General features: G+C 35.6%; 3 protein-coding genes across 4 annotated transcripts; 2 read left to right on the top strand and 1 right to left on the bottom strand.

The window, feature by feature from the left end:
* Positions 1-1447: 1447 nt before the first annotated feature.
* LOC133875444 (THO complex subunit 3) lies at positions 1448-4981 on the top strand. The gene is made up of 11 exons (XM_062313584.1): positions 1448-1615; positions 1737-1832; positions 1984-2113; positions 2344-2435; positions 2625-2693; positions 3206-3263; positions 3399-3498; positions 3739-3825; positions 3983-4061; positions 4452-4584; positions 4690-4981. The coding sequence occupies exons 1-11, from the start codon at positions 1505-1507 to the stop codon at positions 4722-4724; spliced, it is 990 nt and encodes a 329-aa protein (XP_062169568.1). The 5' UTR covers positions 1448-1504; the 3' UTR covers positions 4725-4981.
* Positions 4982-5364: 383 nt separating this feature from the next.
* Positions 5365-7317, bottom strand: LOC133875307 (uncharacterized). Of its 2 annotated transcripts, none has more exons than XM_062313400.1 (3): positions 6367-7317; positions 6149-6235; positions 5365-6053 (listed from the first exon to the last, which is right to left on the bottom strand). In XM_062313400.1, the coding sequence occupies exon 1, from the start codon at positions 7096-7098 to the stop codon at positions 6418-6420; it is 681 nt and encodes a 226-aa protein (XP_062169384.1). In that variant the 5' UTR covers positions 7099-7317; the 3' UTR covers positions 5365-6053; positions 6149-6235; positions 6367-6417. The 2 variants fall into 2 exon arrangements, with proteins under 2 accessions (XP_062169384.1, XP_062169383.1); XM_062313399.1 differs by having other exon boundaries at positions 6149-6226.
* Positions 7318-9297: 1980 nt separating this feature from the next.
* On the top strand, positions 9298-19602 carry LOC133874759 (nuclear pore complex protein NUP93A-like). The gene is made up of 11 exons (XM_062312634.1): positions 9298-9435; positions 9563-9629; positions 12243-12302; positions 12861-12950; positions 13181-13450; positions 13865-13960; positions 14140-14274; positions 14608-14661; positions 14770-14853; positions 17258-17632; positions 17793-19602. Exons 4-11 carry the CDS (start codon positions 12870-12872, stop codon positions 17844-17846), a joined length of 1149 nt encoding a protein of 382 aa, XP_062168618.1. The 5' UTR covers positions 9298-9435; positions 9563-9629; positions 12243-12302; positions 12861-12869; the 3' UTR covers positions 17847-19602.
* The last annotated feature ends 361 nt before the right edge of the window (positions 19603-19963 follow it).

Raw genomic sequence — 19963 nt, 5'->3', positions numbered from 1 at the left:
CAGTCCAGCACAAGCCCCGTCATGGTAAAACAATCAAATCTTTTGATTTTTAACATCATATGAAAGCAATCTTGGTGGCATTGGAAAGTTGATTCAAAATGCTACAACTTTGTAGTTTACGAAAAAACTTCAATTGTAATGTTTAATAGGTAAAAATGGGCTATCAATATAAGTAAGAAAATATAGTACAAAGAGCTTCATTCGAATGAGGGAACCTCATATGACTTGACTGCAATCTCAATTGAACCTCGTTCGATTGTTGCTATTAGCTATTTGTGAAACCTTAGATATTGTTTGAATGAAACTAATTTTTGTTCGAATGAGACAACAACACGGGTTTTAAACATAAATTGACATGACTTAAAAACTTTTGATTTCTCCTTATTTATATAAGCCTTATAAGCTACGACTTTCGTACAACACAGAGAAAATTATTTCATTGTTCTTTAAGAGATTTATAAACACCATTAAGCCTACACAATTTCAATAATTCTCCTTGTTTATCATTGTTAATAATAATAAAAAAAAAAAAAAAAAAAAAATCAGCCACCAAGTTATGGGTCGCAACAAACAAGGCTTGCTTCTTCTTTATTTTTTTTTTTTTTAAATTTTTTTATTCATGAAGGTGATCCTTATAGAAATAGGCCATAAGTTTTGAAGGCATCGCGGTAGGAGGTGAACATGTCATTTGCCTGTTGCAAGCTATACAAGGTTTGCAAATATTTTGTAATTAAGTTGACTAGTTGTAATACAAATATTCTATAGTAGCTTTGAAAGGTTATTCAGAAGGTTTTAACTTTGTCACCAAATTTTTGTGTCTACTTTATTTTATGTTTTGTCGGATTGTGGTGATATTAATTGTAGTGTTTGTTTTAATAAATGATTGGTTTGATAATCTGAACTATTACAGCTAGGTCTAAAATGAATTTTGCAACTATAAAAGGGGTAGTAGGGATTTGGTGAAAGACCTACAAGAAAACTAAATCAAGGTTTATCATGAAAAATATTCTAACACAACCAATAAAAATCTATTTGATACAAATCATTATTTATTTATTTTTAATGATGTCTATACTTTTGTTAATTAGGATTGTAGAATAATAGAATCCTTCAATTGTTATATATTATTTTTTATTTTATTAAGATTTGGTCAACGAATATGCATACTCTAATCAATTTCTAAGTTAAATGGGCATCAGCAAAACTAGTATTATAATCTGAAAATCAAATACCAATGAAAGTAGTGGTGTAAAAAAAAAATATCGCTGCAATATTGTCAAATACATCAAGAATAGCTTGACAAAATAAATCAAGAAGTTCGAAGAATTCAATAAGAGATTGAACTAAAAAATAATTTTTTTTTTTTTTACTACATATTCATTTTGCAACGATTTTTAGAAGATTGTCACAACGGTCTTCCTATCGTAGCTGCCTTAACAAGACAAACTATCGTCGCAATAACTATCTTTCCAATACAGGTTTTCTTAAAGTTTTCGTTCTTTTAATGCCCTCGGCCTGCTTCGAGTCTGCTTCGAGTGTGAAATTAGGAGAGATGGAGGCATCAATACCTTTCAAGAATCTCCATAACCGAGAGTATCAAGGTCACAAGAAGAAGGTTCGCTCTGTGTGTGTGTGTGTGTGTGTGTGTGTGTGTGTATTAGTTTCCATGCGCAACCCTAGAGTAATTGATGGTTTTTTAGTTTGTTAAATTTATTTTTGTTGGGTCCAATTGAAAGGTGCATTCGGTGGCGTGGAATTGCGCAGGGACGAAGCTAGCTTCGGGTTCTGTGGATCAAACCGCCCGTGTCTGGTACATTGAGCCCCATGGACATGTAAGCTTCTATACCATATTTGGTTTTTGTTGTTGTTAATAGAAGCTATCGATAATGATAATGATAACAATAACGATAACGATTAACGAGGTCGATAACCCATATGGGTGTTTTTTTTTTTTTTGAAGAATCATATGGGTGCTTGTTACAGGGTAAGGCTAAAGATATTGAATTGAAGGGTCACACTGATAGTGTGGATCAGCTGTGTTGGGACCCCAAGCATGCTGATCTTATTGCAACTGCGTCAGGTGATAAGACTGTCCGTTTGTGGGATGCTCGAAGTAAGCAAAACTTCCTCTATTCTATTTATTACAATAAGAGAATTTGCTGTCATATCATCTGGGTTATCTAAAGTTAACAATTTTAACTGAATATCATGCATGATAATTGATCTCTGGGTTATTCGAACGATTTTGCAATGTTTTTCTGTTCCCACCTTATAAAGTTCTCTAATAATGATTTGGGTGATTAGAACAGATGCCTGTTTTTGTGTCTATGCTGAGTTTTACAGGTGGGAAATGCTCACAGCTGGCAGAACTTAGTGGGGAGAACATCAACATCACCTACAAACCCGATGGGACACACGTAGCTGTTGGTAATAGGGTGAGTAATATTCCATAGTAGTCCCATGTCATGTACTAAAACTTCAGCAGATTTGTGATTGTTCTAACAATAAATGTTTGTTACTCATCAAATTTTGAGTACTAGTAGTAACCATTGGGTCATAAAGCAGATATTGGATAGATATGGTAACCACTGCTCTTTCTTACTCTAACCTCTAACTGATTGTAGGATGATGAACTAACAATACTGGATGTTCGGAAATTTAAGCCAATTCATAAGCGCAAGTTCAGCTATGAGGTAATCTTTAGTTCCGAATTTGATGTTAATTTATTTTCTGTTTTTCTTCAGCATTTTTTTTATAATGTGTATGTATCTTAATTTGTTTATTGTTCATTGATTCGGTCTGGTGCATTGCCTCGCTAAAGTTATGAATCTACTTATGTTTTTATTTTCATGCTGAAATGTATAATGGTATAAACATTTCCATCCAGCTCTATTTAAGTTCTATCTCTTTTTGGCCTTGTGCTCCGCATAATGTTTCAACTTGATTTATTTCACTCCATTACATAGCAATCATTGTTTCTCAGGCACAAAATCAAACCTGTTTACATGACTTCACCTCGTGGAAGCCATAAAAATTCTATTGTTGCATAACTTTACTTATCTTTACAAACTATAGTCGTGAAAACATGTGACCTTATCTGGTATATATTCATATGCAACAATTTGATCAGAGAGATGTCATTGAATTCTATTAATGATTATTTATTTATCGATTGTTTCTTGACTAGTCCACTTCTTTTTTCCAGGTAAATGAGATTGCGTGGAACATGACAGGAGAGATGTTCTTTTTGACAACCGGAAATGGTAAAAATGATTTCTAAGAGGGCGTTCGCTTTTCTTTCTGTGCTGAAAAATGTATAAATTTACTGATTAGGAAATGAACTTTGTGCCATTTCTGTTTGCTGGAATAGAAATTTGATTATGTATTCTTCTGTCTAGGTACTGTTGAAGTACTGGCATACCCATCTCTGCGACCACTTGACACCCTCATGGCTCATACGGCTGGTTGCTATTGTATTGCAATTGATCCTATGGGAAGGTGTGCTTTAAAGCTCTCTTAATTATTTTGGGCTTTTACACTTGTGAAAACAGCTGCTTACTACTTATATATGAGGATATAGTCACGGTCCACTTGTTAAAACATTTCCGCTTGCTTATTCCTATACTCTCCCTTTTAAAAGAATCACATTGCGATAAAAATTAGTTTCAGCTATAGATCATCAACGATATAAAGAATTTTCTTCTTCTGACTCCCTATTGTTCATCTGACTGTGAACAGATATTTCGCTGTTGGAAGTGCTGATTCCTTAGTCAGCCTTTGGGATATATCAGAGATGCTCTGTGTGCGAACATTTACAAAACTTGAGTGAGTTTTCCCTTGGGGTACCGTTTAGTTTATTAGTGCTTAGTGAACTTTGCAGTTGTTAACCAACTATTATCATTGTTGGGTTTTTTTCCATTCAAGTTATAGACTAAAATTTGCACCCCCAGGCATGGAATTGACCTTGTCATGCTTTTCTCAGATGGCCTGTCCGGACAATAAGCTTCAATTACACTGGAGATTACATTGCTTCTGCCAGTGAAGACTTGTTCATTGATATAGTAAGTATCCATGTGACTTAACAACCTTTTCTTTATCAAGGAATGTAGTTAGGTTCGCATGGCTAAAGCGTCTCCTTCTACCCAGATGATACATAGTATATGGTTTCCTATGTTTCACAAAACGGAGTCAAGTTCAGTACTGTTGCCCATATGTCCATAGGACCGAGGAAACCTTGGACTATATTCATTCTGATTTTTGTGGTCCTTCTTGAACATTTAACTTTTTAGCTGAAGATATAGCTCGATCTAGTGATTTTCAATTCAGGTCCAAGTCATTAAAAATAAGAATTTATTGTGTGGGACATACAAAGGATTCTATATATCCAAACTTTCACATAAAGTTGGATAAGAGAATTGATAACTCGATAATATTGCTACTGTCTGATACAGGCAAACGTTCAAACTGGACGGACAGTGCATCAAATACCATGTCGGGCTGCCATGAACAGTGTGGAATGGAATCCAAAATACAATTTACTTGCGTATGCTGGGGATGACAAGAACAAATATCAGACTGATGAAGGTATTGCCAGTTTTTTGCTATGTTAAGAGAATTTTGTTAATGCCAATGGTCTTAAAGAAACATTACGAGCGATGCAAAGTTTCCTCATTTTATTTCTTGTTGCAGGTGTTTTTAGAATATTTGGCTTTGAAAGCACCTGACTGCAAGGCAGGGAGCATTGGATCAGGACTTTTAATCAATTTTTTTTTTTTTTTTTTTTTTTTTTTTTTTTTTTTTATGTAGAACACCAGTTGGATTTCTCCCCTTTTTTTTTGTTTAATTTAGAGAGAGAGATGAAAGTTGTAAAAGTTGTAACATGTTTCTTGATAGTAAAAAAGTGGCAATACTTCATCAGCATTGGGCCAGCATTTTTAATCAATTTTATATGAAGAACCAGTTGGATTTCTCCCCTTATTAATCAATTTCTCCCCGCAAATTATATAAATTAAGGCTGTTTATTGCATCAAACGGCATGAGAAATGCTATCTATTAAAAAGTTGACATGTTACCAATGAAACTTTGATTTAAAATTGTATTGTATCTTGATAGTTGTAATCGTGACACCTCTTTCATGTCCAGCTACTTCTGACAACATCAGCTATCAAAAAAAATCGTGACACCTCTTTTTTTAAGGTGTAGTTGATGAATTTGAGATGGGTTTTCTCATCATCCAGATGTTGTCTTTACTTTTTTTTCATTTTTTTTTTGAAATATCTGGACTTTTACATGATACAGCTATATTTTTCACGCACAAAATTGTCAATAAAGTTCACATCTGTAATTCAATGAATACATAAAAAGTGCATGAAATTTCGTATCACTAGATTTTATTGTAATGAAGTGAGTACACAGGCAGTGTTGCTTACTGGGGAACCGATCCTAAAGTTGCTATACAAGAAATCGTCCATAACGATGGACTGTAAAAGCTTTCAAAGTGATGATCATGTTCATTCTGGCACCAAATCTGGAGTATTGTTTTTCTGGCTCAAGTGTTCCGCTCAGTCAGGCAGCTCTCATTGGAATCAGCAGCAGAATTCAGAGAGTACACAGGCAGTGTTGCTTACTGGGGAACCGATCCTAAAATTGCTATACAAGAAATCGTCCATAACGATGGACTGTAAAAGCTTTCAAAGTGATGATCCATCCATGTTCATTCTGGCACCAAATCTGGAGTTTTGTTTTTCTGGCTGAAGTATTCAGGATCGCCACACGAGAGCTATCGCAATTCCGCTCAGTCAGGCAGCTCTCATTGGAATCAGCAGCAGAATTTAGAGATGGAGGAAAAATCTGATCAAATTTATTCAGCTTTCAGGCCGCATGTAATCAGAACTTCCAACGGTGCATATATTTGCTTGTTCTATGACTACTATAATTATCGGACCGAAGATGCTTCATTCCCTAGGAGATCGAGATTGAACAGAAGCAATGGAGTCAGATCTCTACGGTACCATTACCATTTCCATGTATATTGCCGAAATTCTTCATAAATACTGCATGAAAGTCAGACAATTATATTAATCCAAGTAAAGGAAGCAGATTAGATGCGCATTTAAAAATTAGAATGGCAATGACAGGTTCTTGTTACTTTGGCACTGGTAGATTGATCATCTCGACCACAAGTCTTGAAGATTCCATTTTGTGTTACATTCTCCAAGATCACAGCCTGCAGAAACTACATTAATTATATCGAACCCAAAGAACATTCATAAGTACATCCGGACGAAGCAGAATCCACATGCATTTTGGGTTTTCATTTCTATGAAAGAAGAGAGTGGTCAATAACGATGTTATGTTATTTATTACCTTGAAGGATCTAACAGACAACCCCGGCCAGTAAACGAAAAACTCCGACGATCAGAAGCCGCAAAGTATAAACTTGCTAGCCGGAAACACCAAACCTGCAAAGCAAACAAGAGCGATGGTTATCAGATACCGAGAAAACCAAGTAAGCGGCTTCCATTTGATCTCGACGCTCGAGCTTTTCATTCTCTTCCCACTCTGAGGCTCCTTAGACAAATCAAAGCTAGCCCCCTTCATCCTCAACTCCTGAATACACCTTGTGACCGCGCGGCTATCGGTCCTCTCCCTCTGCAACTGCTTCCACACCTTCCAATACCTCCAAAGCTTCACCTGCACCAAGAACACAAACACAAACGAGGTCGAGACAGATAAAAGACCAGGTATCCACCATTTCTTACAAGTGTGGGAAGTATCCTCGTCTTGGGAGTTAACCGAAGAGTTAAACAAGATGGTCAAGAAAAACCCATGAAAGATGAAAAAGAAACAGCACAGTTGGAAAAGTTCTCTTTTGATAGAGTCCAATCTAGTCTCTTTGAGAGCCATGCGCCGGCCGAAAAGGTCCTCTTCTCTTTGCCAGAGTTTAAGAAGCAAGAGATGGCCGGGGCTCTCAGAGATTTCCATTAGTGGGTGGTGTTGGATTGCCGCCGAGATTGTGCTCATGGCAGACAAGAGTTTGTGCTGTTGCTCTTCGTCTACCGGGATTTCTACAATGTGGGCATCTTTCATTTCGGCCATTGCAGATAGGTAGATAGATAAAACCAAACTTATTATGCACAAATGACAACAGAAAACAAAAATGGCAAGCGTTTGCAAAATAGACAAACGAAAGATAAAGTTCTGACTGATAGAGAAAATTTCAGATAAATATACAAATGTATAAATAAATAGCAGAGAGTAATATGATTATAATTTCGCAATGGTTGGTTTGCTTTAGAACGATGAGAGTCGAGAGAAGAAGATAAGAGGAAGTGCGAAATATACTCCTACTTAAATTGTTGCAGAAACGCCTGGGATTCTCAACGGTCCATTGTACTGTGCATTGGCAACGGTCGGATTTTTATTTTATATTTGTTGATAATTTCAACGGTTACATTTCTCTTTCTCGGTTCTCTCACTGTAACACACGGCGTGGGCCTTGATATTCTTTCGGCTAGAACTGCTATATCGGCCCGTGTTTCTCATGTGATTGACCCGGCCCACTCACCTAATCCGGTTTTCATGTTTCTTACTTTTTTATTTATTTATTTATTTTTAATTTTATTTTTAAACAGATTCAGTCGTTATCTATTGTCAAAACAAAACAGTCGTTAAAGAAGCCGTATGCTCGTATTTTTCTCTGTAGCAAAAAATCGCAGAGCACCACCGTGGTCTACGTCGACCAAAGCATCCTCCGCCGCAACCTCATCTCCTCCTTCTCTCAACCAAGAAATCGCAGAGATTTGTTGGCTCACCTTCAGCCACGACCGCCCCAAGTTCTTGTATTGCATTTTCATTTCTTGGATTCTTGCGGAGAAAGCCAGAGACTGGTTTGTAATTATTATTGGTTTTGTTGAAAATAGTGCGAGAGGTTTTCTCCTTGGAAGAATGTTTTTTAGTTTGGGGCCATTTGGGTAGCGTAGCTCCAAGACTCCGGCAACATTGTAGGAGCACCTTTTGAAATTTTAGGCTTTTATAAAGCTTACTAAAACCCATTTTCCTTCTCACAGGGTGCGAGCTAAGTAGTAGTAGTAGCAATGGCGAGCGAGCAAAGCTTTAGTGGCTGGACCAATCTGCTCCATTCTTCCACGAAGCTGCTTGAACAATCCGGTCCTTCCGCTCAGTTCCCGCCTACTCTCTTTTACAGTTTTTCTGTTTGGTTCCCGAGAGAATGTAGGAATATTTAAAGAAGAAAATGCGATTTCTTCACGTGTTGGATTTTTGTCTTGAGGTTTTGCTTGCTGAGAAAAATGAAGGAACGAGAAAGTTATTGGTTCCTCGTGTTGTTCTTTGTTCTAGACCGCCGTTTGCTTTCCGAGAAAATGGAGGAAAGTAGACGGAAAGAGAAAAATCGAGTGTTGGAATTTCATTGTTTGAGGGAAATGATGGGAAAGTAAAGATATTAGAACCTAACCTAGACAACGTTTATAATAACCTCGAGATTTGAGAATACAATTTTTAGACTTAATTTTTCTTTTGTTGCTCTTTTTTTCTATCAGAGAAAATATAGCAAAAGAAAAGAAACTAATAAAAAAGGATTAGGAAATCAGAAATATGTGCTCATCTGAGCCTAATGCAACTAGTCAGGTTCATCTCTCACATCCGATTTCGCTCAGTTTGTTTGCTAATAAAATGTATAAGGAGTAACGAAGTTTAAGTTTGAATTAATTTTTATTAGAATTGTTCATGAACTCTGAATAATAGTAATAAAAGAAGTCAGTGGAGCCGAATTTTAGTCTCTCTGTATTCCAGTTAAGTTGATTACTTTTCAGAAATGAATCATTATTGTGACCAAGACCCTTTTTATTTATTTATTTTAATTTCTTCAAGAATTCGCCTGCAACCAGTCAGAATGGTACAAGAAATCCTCTGTTGCTGCCTATGATTCTGGGTAAAACTCAATAAAACATGGTTTAACTTTGAGTGTTATGTTTAGTTCTATGCCCCTCAACACAGGAAGGAAATATTTCGTGCAAATCAGGGCAGATACTTATATAACAGTCAACTAGATCAGAAATTTTAATTTATCTAAAAAAGCTTAACTTCTGCAAACGGAGCTTATTACTACTACTAAAGAAAAAGAAAGAGTGGTTGAGAATTATAAAAAAAAAAAGAAAAAAAAAAAGAAAAAGAAAGAAAGAGTGGTAGGTATTTCTAAAAGAAATTGGGAATTCTTGTCTTGAAAAAATATTGGTTGGTATTCCTAGAAAAAAAAAAGTAGTAGAATGCATCTTTTTTTTATTCTTCTTCTTGTTTCCAAGTTAATGATTTGCATCTATTTCAGAGAAACTTAGATCAGTTAGAAGCATTATCTAAGAAGCTCAAAGCAAAAACCCTGCGAGCTGAGGCTCCTTCTCAATCTATTGCTGCCACAAGGTTCCTCTATGATTCTTGTTGTAGATCCTCACATGTGATTCTCACACCTATTATTACTTGAATTTACAATTTTGTTGCCAAGAAAAGATTAGAATGATATCTACTATTTATGTTGTTGCATTTATAGGCTTCTTGCACTTGAGGGGATAAATGCAGAGCAACTCACACGGGATCTAAAGTCTTTTGAATTGAAGGTAAAATATTGTTTGCATTCTAATTAATGCATATAACCTAGCCTTATTGGCTGCATATGGTAATTATCTATGGAAATGTCTTGAGTGGCTTTAAATGTAAATTTTCAATAGTTTTTTCCCACCTTGATCTTAATTAGGTATTGAAAACAATGAATAAATTTGATTGAAAAGAAAACTAACAAGTAAAAATATATTAAAGTATAATGATTTATAATAGATATCTCCTATTATGTTGAATAAGATCAAATTCTTATATTTCTTATCCATATTTATATATAGGATACACAATCTGTTGTAGACGGTAAGGAATATGCAAATTCCACACTCTAGAGATATGACCTACTCAATGCATGAATTTCATTCTCCTGCCAAGTGAATTTGACAATTTTGGCCCGGGTTCATACAATATATGTTAATGTGATCTAGGAGGAAGGATTCATATAATGACTGGGGAAGGACTTTCCTCAAGTGCAAGTGACTAAGACCAAGCTCATAGAAACATCAATTTTATTGATTTCAAAATATAAGAATAGATGCAATATGTTTAAAACCATATATGTCTAGAGGCTTTGGACTATATAATTTTTAAAAGTTGCTGCTTTTCCTCATGCCCTCTTTCACAAATAAGTAACTTAGCTCTATATTCTTTGGAAGCCATGTCTCTAAAATTTAACTCAACTCCAGAAATTCATAGTCTTATTATGAGGCGTTACGGGGTTAAAACAATATGCAATTTTCTTGGAGAAGTATTTGAGGGGGAAAAGTCCCTAAGAAAACTCTCATAGTTTGGAGCCTAGCTCCAACTACTTCGTAAGTGAGGTAGTTGACTTTTTTTTGATAAGTATATCAAGCAGAGAACTACCTCGTGGCACTCTCCTACAGGCAAAGAGATCTACCACCCTTTTAGGCATAGCCCAAACCAGCCCTACACTGTTGAAGATAGCATTTCAAAGAGCACTTGCGGTCTCACAATAGAGTAGAAGATGGTCTATTGACTCTCTATTCTTCTTATACATGCAACACCACTTAACCACTTGAGAGCCTTATTCCTCCAAATACTCCTCCAAGGGAAATGAGTGTTATCATGGGGGGACAAGAACCTTGTAGGAGGATCTAGCATTAAATAACCCTCTATTGGAAGGAGTTCAGTAGAGTCTGTGCTCACTGCTCCGTCCCACTCTAATGGACCACAACAAAGTGAAGAGTGAGGTAAAGTGATCAATTTCCCAATCATGAGCCGCTTTGAGAAAGTTAATATTCTACTGATGGGAGGTACTAGAAAGCTCCAAAAGGTCTGCCACAGCAGCATCCTTAAATCGAGCAATGCTAAGCAAGTCCGGAAAAGATTACTTCAGAGTTTGAGCCCCATGCCAAACATCGTGCTAGAAACGAATTTTGGAGCCATCCCCCATCTCAAATCTAGTGTGGCTAGACAGCTACCCCCAACCTCTCCTAATATTCTTCCAGAGCCTCGTGGACCATCTTCTGCTTCATTGTGAGGTTGCTTGCGCCATTTGGAATGTTTTCTTTAGTCGGTTTGGGTAGTTTTGGGTCATGCTTAGATGAGTAGTCGATTTGTATGCTTGTTGGTGGACTGCTAGCAACACTTGGAGTGTTGTTGTGTGGAAGATGGTACCTTCGTGCCTTTTGTGGTGCCTATGGAGGAAAATGAATGATAGAAATTTTGAGGACCATGGGAGGACTTTGGAGAAGATGAAGTCTTCTTTTTTTTTCAACACATTGTATCTTTGAATAGCTGCTTTTGTTTCTCCTTTGGTGATTAGTTATTATGATTTTCTTGTTCTTTTTGCCCCTCCTAGTTTGGTGGCTTCTCTTGTATGCTTCATGTGTACCTGTGGGCCCTTTACGCTTTTAATGATATATATATATATATATATATATATATTCTTCCAGAGCCCCATCTCATGCAACCCATGAACCTCATTAGAACACCACCCACCCCAAGCACTACCATATTTAGAATTCACAACCACCCTCCATAAGGCCTCTCTCTCTCTCGCATGAGCATAGCACCACAACCACTAGATAATGCCTTAGAAAGAAGTTAAGATGTACTTAAGTTGGAAAGGTTTTTTAGAAAAGCATAGTAGATCTATCTGGAAGATGACGTATCGAAAAAAAAAAAAATTATCTGGAAGGTGGCCCTCCTTTGCCTTCTTTAGACATATGGAGAGAGAAGAACAACCGAATGTGTAATGGTGTTGTCTATTATTGAGCTAAAATGTTGATTTCAACGGGTATTGTATGTGTGTCTATTGGTTATGGCAATGTTCCTATCCCTTCCTTTGTAGACTTTGTTGATTATTTGTATTTTATCTTCTAATTATCGGGAGGGATTCTATGTATGCTGCATGTATGATATTACTTATCAAAAAAGAAATTCATGGTCCTATTTGCGCATTGTTTGATCATTCTTTTGATTTAATCTCTATCAAATTAGTTGTTACTCTCAAGTTACTTTTGCTTTTGCTTTTGTGGTTCTACTTTGCCTTGTCTAAATGCCTTTTTTGCAATCTTTTATATGATTGTTTTTTATGAATGTATTATGATCTCTTTGCTTATTATCTTTTTCCTTATATTTTTTTTGTGAAGACAACATTTGAGGATGTTTTCCCTGCTGAGGCAACAAGTGTCGAAGACTATTTGCAGCAGGTAGTTTTCTTTCTTCAAAAATTTTCACTAAGAATCTGACTTAAAAAAAGGTAATAAAGTTTAATATCTTATATAAAAAAAAAAGGTAATAAAGTTTAATATGTTATGAAGCAGGTCTAGTCCCCCTAACTTATACTTTCCATTTGTCTAGGATCCCTAACAAAATTGGTTTCCTGTGAAGCTTTTAAAATTTAGAATTAGTGATGAATTAACTATAAATTAATTAAGCTGTGAATGTATTTCAGCTAAGTTTCTAAGTGCAAAATTGTGAATGACTTCATGCACAAGTAGGACTGATTTTTCTTGAAAATGGGGAAAAATCTGAATTCGTTATAATCTCTAGGAACCTGGCCTCTTCCCCTTCCCAACATGAACGTGCAGTTTGATTGTGCCGTTGCAGTACAGCTTCTTTATCCTGAACAAGATTATTCTAATTTGGTTTCATGAATCTGCTTTCTTTTGAGTACCTCACAGAGTATTCAGCCACTTTCCACTCGCACTTTTGAGTGTGTTTGATATTGGTATCTTCATAATGGTGTATGTGATATTTCTTCTCAGGTTCATGAGATGGCAATGGTCTCGGCCATCCAGGAAGCTCAGAAGGATAATCTCAGAAGCTTTAATGATTACATGATGGAAGTTTTGCAGGTTATGACTTATTTTTACCCTATTCAAATTTTTGGGTTTGTTTCTTTATATTTGGACATGATACTTTCACACAAACACATATATTTGTAGGTATTTCTTGGAGCTGCATTTTAGCTTCAAAATTTTCACTATGTAGTGTCCATTTTGGACTATCCATAATAAATCTTACATATTTTATGAAGATTTTTTCTTTGCACTCTGAATGCTGTGTATAATTTTATTTATAACAGGAGGATTGGCAAAAGGAAAAACGCTATTTTCTACAGAGTTTAAGCCGAATTTCAACATTACCCAGGACTAGTATGATTGAAACCCGCTCCGGGGGTTCTCATCCTGGTCAAACAGTGTCCATTGCATCTAGCTCTCAAGTTTCACCTGGTCCATGTAGCATGGATCCCGTACCTCTAGCTAACAAGCCTATCCTCGATAAAAAGGCATCAGTCTATGCTGAAGTTGTGAAGAATCTGAATAATGCAAGAGAGCGTGGCTTACCATTTAAGGTAAGGATGGTTATTGCCTTTTAAATTATTGCCACATCATGTTGAAAGGCATCTAAGCTTGAGTGGCCTGATTGCTTTTTTTTGTTTGTTTGTTTGTTTGTTTAATAATCAGCTAAGTATTGGTATGAATGGTAAAGTTGCAATTCAACATGAGATGTTGTCATCTTAACACTTATTAGGAATCCAATTTGCAGCATATCTGTACTTCTGATATGTCATACTGTTAAGTTATATTGCCTTTTTCTTTCATTATACTTACAATCTTAGGTTTTTTTAACTTGAAGTTGGCTTTTGTTATGCGTTTGTTAGGCTTTTACTTTAGGTGACAGGTTCCTTTCATTCAAAGTTGGCTTTTGTTGTGTATTTTATGTTTTCTATATGTATGACATATTTGCTGTTTATTCTTTTTGCTAGCCTGCTACAGCTTTCAAGGGTGCTCATGAAAGTTTGGGCGTTGAGGGATCTAGTGGAAAATCTGTTAACATGCAGAAGATATGGCACCTCATTCAGGTGTAACCTCTAACATTGCACTTAGCTTGTCTGATATATTCTAGTCTGTGAGCTTATTATTTTATATGTAAATGTTCTCTCTTTTTTCTTTCGTTCTTTTTTTTTTTTTAATAGATAAAAATAGGAGTAAAATGTTCTCTTTTTAATACAAGTAGTTATTCGTATTTTCATTTTGACAGATTCTGATGGGTGAGGATTCAACTATGCAACATAATGTTTCAAAGAAAATGTCACTAATCATTGGTGCAAGGCACCATCTGGAATGGGGGCATGAGAAATATTTCACGGATACGATACAAAGTCATCCTGCACAGGTTATAATTTTTTCTAGTATCATATTATTTCAATGCTGATGTTAACATTACTAAACTGAATTTTGTTAATGAATGCTTATGTGTTTTGTTATAGATCTCCTAGTTTATTTGATTATTGCTCCTCCTTCGTTGGTTGAACGCTTAATCTATTGTTGCGAGTTCATATGAACTTTACTTTTGGTAATGATTAAAAAGCTTATTTTTTCCCCAATATTTCTTCCATAAGCATGAAACATAAAGTACAGATCCCTTGGAAATGGTTGTTGCAAAGCTCATATTTGCATTGTTTATTTCAATACTCATGTTTTGTGGACATCTTTTGATCTCATATAGGCTGCTCTTGGTGGGGCTGTTGGAAATTTGCAAAGAGTCCGTGCCTTTCTTCGGGTTTGTTAGCATGTTTCCATTTAATTTTCAGGAATCGCATAAATGACACATTATATCATCCTGTCAAAAATTAATTTTGTTGTCTTAATTTTATTTGTTTTTGTGCAGATTCGTTTAAGGGATTATGGAGTTTTGGATTTTGATGCAGGTGATGCTCGTAGACAACCTCCTGTTGATACCACCTGGCAGCAGGTCTTGAATACTTATCCGTATTTTGTGATCTAGCTTGCATTACGTTTATCAATCTACTTGTTTTAATTTATGATATGAAAGAAAGTTTACTTAGCTTTAGGGGCTTAGGGTTGGGTTGTTTTGTGGGCTGTTCCTTGTCGGGTCGGTGGTGAGGCTGTTGCTTCTTGTATACTCCGTGTGTACTAGGGGTGCCTTACGCTGTTTTTTATAAAATTACAATTACTTATCAAAAAAAAAAAGAAAGTTTACTTATTAAAAAAAGACGGAAAGTTTTCTTCTGCCCCTATATATATATATATATATATATATATATTTTTTTTTTTTTTTTCATGATTTATCAAATTGTTTCAAATTTCAAGTTATGTATAAAGCTGGGTAGTTACATTGTAGCAGCTTTTATAGGGTTGAGTCCATATTGTATACTCTTCGTGTACGTGGGTTTAACACTTTAACCCTTTTTTTTTCTCAATAAGATCCGAATTATTCATAAAAAAAAAAAAAAAAGCAAAGTCGTTTCAAATACGCGATGCAATTCACAAGTTCCAATCCATTACTGAAGTCAAATTTTGAAGAACTCCGTCGCATGACTGCTAAATTTGGTCATGTTTAAGCTATTAAGCAGGTTCCTTTATTATTTGAAGAACTTACAAGTAAGGTGTCCTGGTACTGGTAGTTTGTGCAAGTGATATTTATGATCCACAGGGTTCGCATCTCACATCTCAAATAGATTTTGTGTCTACGGTCTCCCGTAGTTCCTCTTTTAAATTCTCGTGAATTTGTTTGAAATTTCGACCTCTAGTCCTTAAGGCTATCTTGCTTTAAAGGAGGGTAACTGAATTAGATTCAGAGGCACCTCAATTGTTGAATTGTTTCTGCACTTTTTTTTTTTCCTTTCTCTTTGTCAACATAGGCTGTTTGGGAACTGTGGTCCACATTCTACTGGTCCTCGTTATTTTTAGATGTAATTTAAAGGAGATATTGACTTCTTTTTAGTGTGTCTTGGGTCTGTCACTTTTGAAATAGTAAGCAAGAGCAGTACCATATGAAAGCACAAATAGACGTGGAATAGAAGCTACCAGTTCCCTTTTGTTTTCTGCGAACCTTTTTTTCTCTGATAGATTTGATTGATTTATACGTTAAACTTATGTTTTAGTTTTTACTATAGACTATTTTTATCCTCCTACTTTTTAATAACTTTGTTTTTTAGTAAGTCCTACTCTTTATGTGTGACAGATATATTTTTGCTTGAGGACTGGATATTATGATGAAGCAAGAAATGTGGCTCTGTCATCCCGTGCTTCACACCAATTTGCTCCCTTGATATAGATTGTTCACTGTTCTTGATAAGACTTTATTTTAGGGTAAAATGAACCTATACCTATGTGGTTGAATGCAATATTAACATCCCCTTAGTTTTCTAATCTTCTAATCAAACCTCCTATAGTGTCCAATTGTTTTGATCAACTACTTCTCTCTTTTTGTTAAAATCATACTTCCTATGCACATGGGTATGCCCTTTGGTTTTTATTGAAATACTCTTACTTATATATATAATAAAAAAAGGTAATTAGTCAGATGAGATGCTAGTGACCCCAAACCTCACTCAACCACATCTCTTTCTTTAATCATATCCTCTCTGATATTCCATTAGTCATATGAGAATAATTTTTTTTATTGAAATACTCTTATAAAAAAAAAATGGTAATTAGTTAGATGAGATGCTAGTGACCCCAAACCTCACTCAACCACATCTCTCTCTCTCTCTCTCTCTAATCATATCCCCTCTGATATTCCATTATTCATATGAGAATAATTTTTTTTCATGATTAAAATAGGAAGATGATAGTGTTAGCAATATTTAATTAAATGCTAATTAACAATGTAAATAAGCAGCGGAATAATTAATTATATAAATACTTTCAGTCATTGCTTTGCTCAAGCGAAGTGTGATTTTTTTTTTTTTTTTTTTTGTAACAACAGAGAGTCTGGAAAACGGAAATTTAGAGAGGTTCTTTTGACCTATGCCTACTAGTGCCAATAGATGGTTACAAGGGCTCTTATATATAGGTAGATCAGGGACCCTCAATCAATATTGGTTAAACTGATTGCTGATTTTTCTCCTACCTCCAAGGAGCAAAATCAGAATAATATCTTAATGGATTTTCATGAATCATTTATATAGAATAAGTCATATTGAATACCATAATAACTGATGCGACATAGGGACATATATGGAATTTCTTACAGATAGAATTAGTTGATTAGGACAAAGGGATAACTAGGACTGTGAGTAGAAAAAATGGAAAGTAAAGGAGTGTCAATAGAACCGCATAAAATCACAGTTAGTGTTGGTGTATTTTACCCTATACTTTGTTCAACCTTAGTCATTCTTCCTTTTTGACAGCTGGCAGAGTGGATCAATATTGGAGGAATGGTGCCAGCTGAGACTGCAGCGGCTGCATCAGAAGAGTGTGAGAAAATGTTAAGAATGGGTGATCGGGTGGGACGAGCTGCATATGACAAGAAAAAGTTGTTGTTGTATGCTATCATATCCGGTTCTCGCAGGCAAATTGACCACCTGCTCAGAGATCTACCAAATCTGTTCAATACTATAGAGGATTTCTTATGGTTCAAACTGTCTGCAGTACGAGACTACCCAAGTGGAGTCTCATCTGTTATTCTGAATGAGGGATTGGTACCATATAGTTTAGATGATTTGCAGGTCTACCTGAACAAATTTGATCCATCATATTACACCAAAAATGGAAAGGACCCTCTGGTATACACTTATGTTTTGCTTTTAAGCATCTAGTCTTGAACTGTTAACTGCCCTTATCTATGATTTATGTTAATTATGCATGTCATGGTTTACATTTTATGTACTCCGTATTTTATTTAATTTTTTCCTCAATTAAAGATCTCTTGAATTTGCTGTGCAGTCCTCAAGAGAGAGAGCATGTATTGGAGCAACAAATTATATTAAGACAACTTGAGGCAATATTGTCAATCCACAAGTTGGCAAGAATGGGCCATCATCTAGATGCTTTAAGGGAGGTTGCCAAACTTCCATTTCTCCCATTAGATCCACGAGCGTCGGATATTACTGTTGATGTGTTCCAGAATTTATCTCCTCATGTTCAAGCTTGTGTTCCAGACCTTCTGAAGGTTGCTCTCACTTGCCTGGACAATGTGACAGATTCTGATGGATCACTTCGTGCCTTGAGGGCTAAGATATGTTGAAATAAGTGAATAAAATTCTTCCGCTATCTTTCCAATTATTCTTTCATCGGTGCTCTTTGCAACTATTGTTTTGCTTATAGCCACTTGATAGCTTAAAACTTGTACTTTGAAGGGCACTTATTTTGTTTTATTTTAGAGCAATGCTATGTACCACACTCTTATCTCACTAGGCTGATGTGACAATGTCCATCAGCCCTTGGATACACCTTTGTTAAAAAAAAAAAAAAAAAAAATTCAAAGGCAAATGGGCATTGCCACATCAAGCCAATGGGATGGAAGTGGGATGTAGGTGTAGTATTTAGCATTACTCTTTGTTTTATATTGTCAAAATATAATTCAAGGATGCTCATAAAAGTGAGTTATGTTTATGTGCTGATGTATCATGGAACTCCATTATTCTTTCAAGCAGAGTTAAAGGTGGTTAGCTAGTGTATCTAACTTGTAAAATTTATGATTGGATTCGTCGGCATGGGCTTGCTCCATTCATGTTAAAAAAGAGTTTATTTTCTCATTCAATGTTTGAGAGTTGCATTCTCTTGAATTTATCTTCTTTGGGGTTAAACAGGGCATGCCTAGAATGGTGGAAGACACATTGGCTGGTCGGACAGAGCATTTTGGGAAGGATAGCAGTAGTGAAATTTGGAATGTTGTGCTTTACATCGTATATTTGTGTATGGAGGGTTTGTTTACCCAATTTGTTAAGAGTTTGTGGAGCTTATGGACTTCAGGAATTAGTTTTTATTTTCTTTCTTATAGGGTGCTTTCTCTTGAGTGCATCATATGTACCAAGGTTGCGCTCCTTGTGCTTTTTAATTGAGATTTTACTTACCTAAAAAAAAGTTGTATATGATAATATTTGAAATTGCCAACTTCATATTACTTGAGAGAGAGAGAGAGAGAGAGGGCCTACTAGGAGGATGTAGCAATGGTTTTTGGATTCCAAAGTAATTATTGAGGTATACCCGAGTATCATCTGGTTTTTGGTATGTGCTGTTCTTGTTTAATGATGGTTGGATATTTTTGTGTTTGCAGATTGCAAGCTTTCTTGCTAATAATTTGAATAGGAATTGGCCCCGTGATTTGTATGAAAAGGTTGCTCGGAGCTTGTGAAGCTTACAAAGCATGGCAGATTGAGAGTATACAACTCTGACAGGAGGATATTGGGTTGAGGTATCAAATATTTTAGCCTTTTCTGTAAAAAAAAAATCCATCAACATAGGCAATCTTACTATAATAACCAAAAGTGTTGTGAGATGCTAGTATAAAAATCCATCAACACTTGCTTTTTACTAACTAGAACTTGTGTACAATCTGCTCATTTCCATTTTCTTTATTAGGTCATATCATACTTGTATAAGAGAGAAGGAGAAAGATGAAAATAGTGCATTGTTATACTGACTTTCATTTGTTTCATGAGTGACCCTAGTTGTTTTTATGATTTGATATTTCCCGGAGTGAGTTAAGGGATGCCGACCGTGGTATTTTATAAATGAAAAACACCTAAATATTTCGCGATTCATAACTTTTGCTAGATTCGATGCTGAACCTTGATTATGTAATGACCCTGCCAGTTTGTTACACCAAAATGTGGTCTTTCATATATCTGTGTGTGTTGGCTAAAGCAATAGCACCGCATGATCCTGATTCCTGACAATGGAAAGGCATATGCGTTGCTATTGCTTTATCCAGCGCACTAAATCCTATCAATTTCATTCGGCCCATTTGATTCGGGGAATAAGCCTATGGAATGAGATGTGGAATAATTATTATCTTATTTGACAGGGGCCTATTTCTCTTGGCAAGAGGAATAACTATTCATTTACGAAAATGAATAGTTATTCTTCTAAAAAAAAAAATTAGAGGAATAGCT

Source organism: Alnus glutinosa, chromosome 8, assembly GCF_958979055.1.
Source record: "Alnus glutinosa chromosome 8, dhAlnGlut1.1, whole genome shotgun sequence".
Classification (NCBI taxonomy): Eukaryota; Viridiplantae; Streptophyta; class Magnoliopsida; order Fagales; family Betulaceae; genus Alnus; species Alnus glutinosa.
This window is presented reverse-complemented; position numbering and strand designations above follow the sequence as displayed.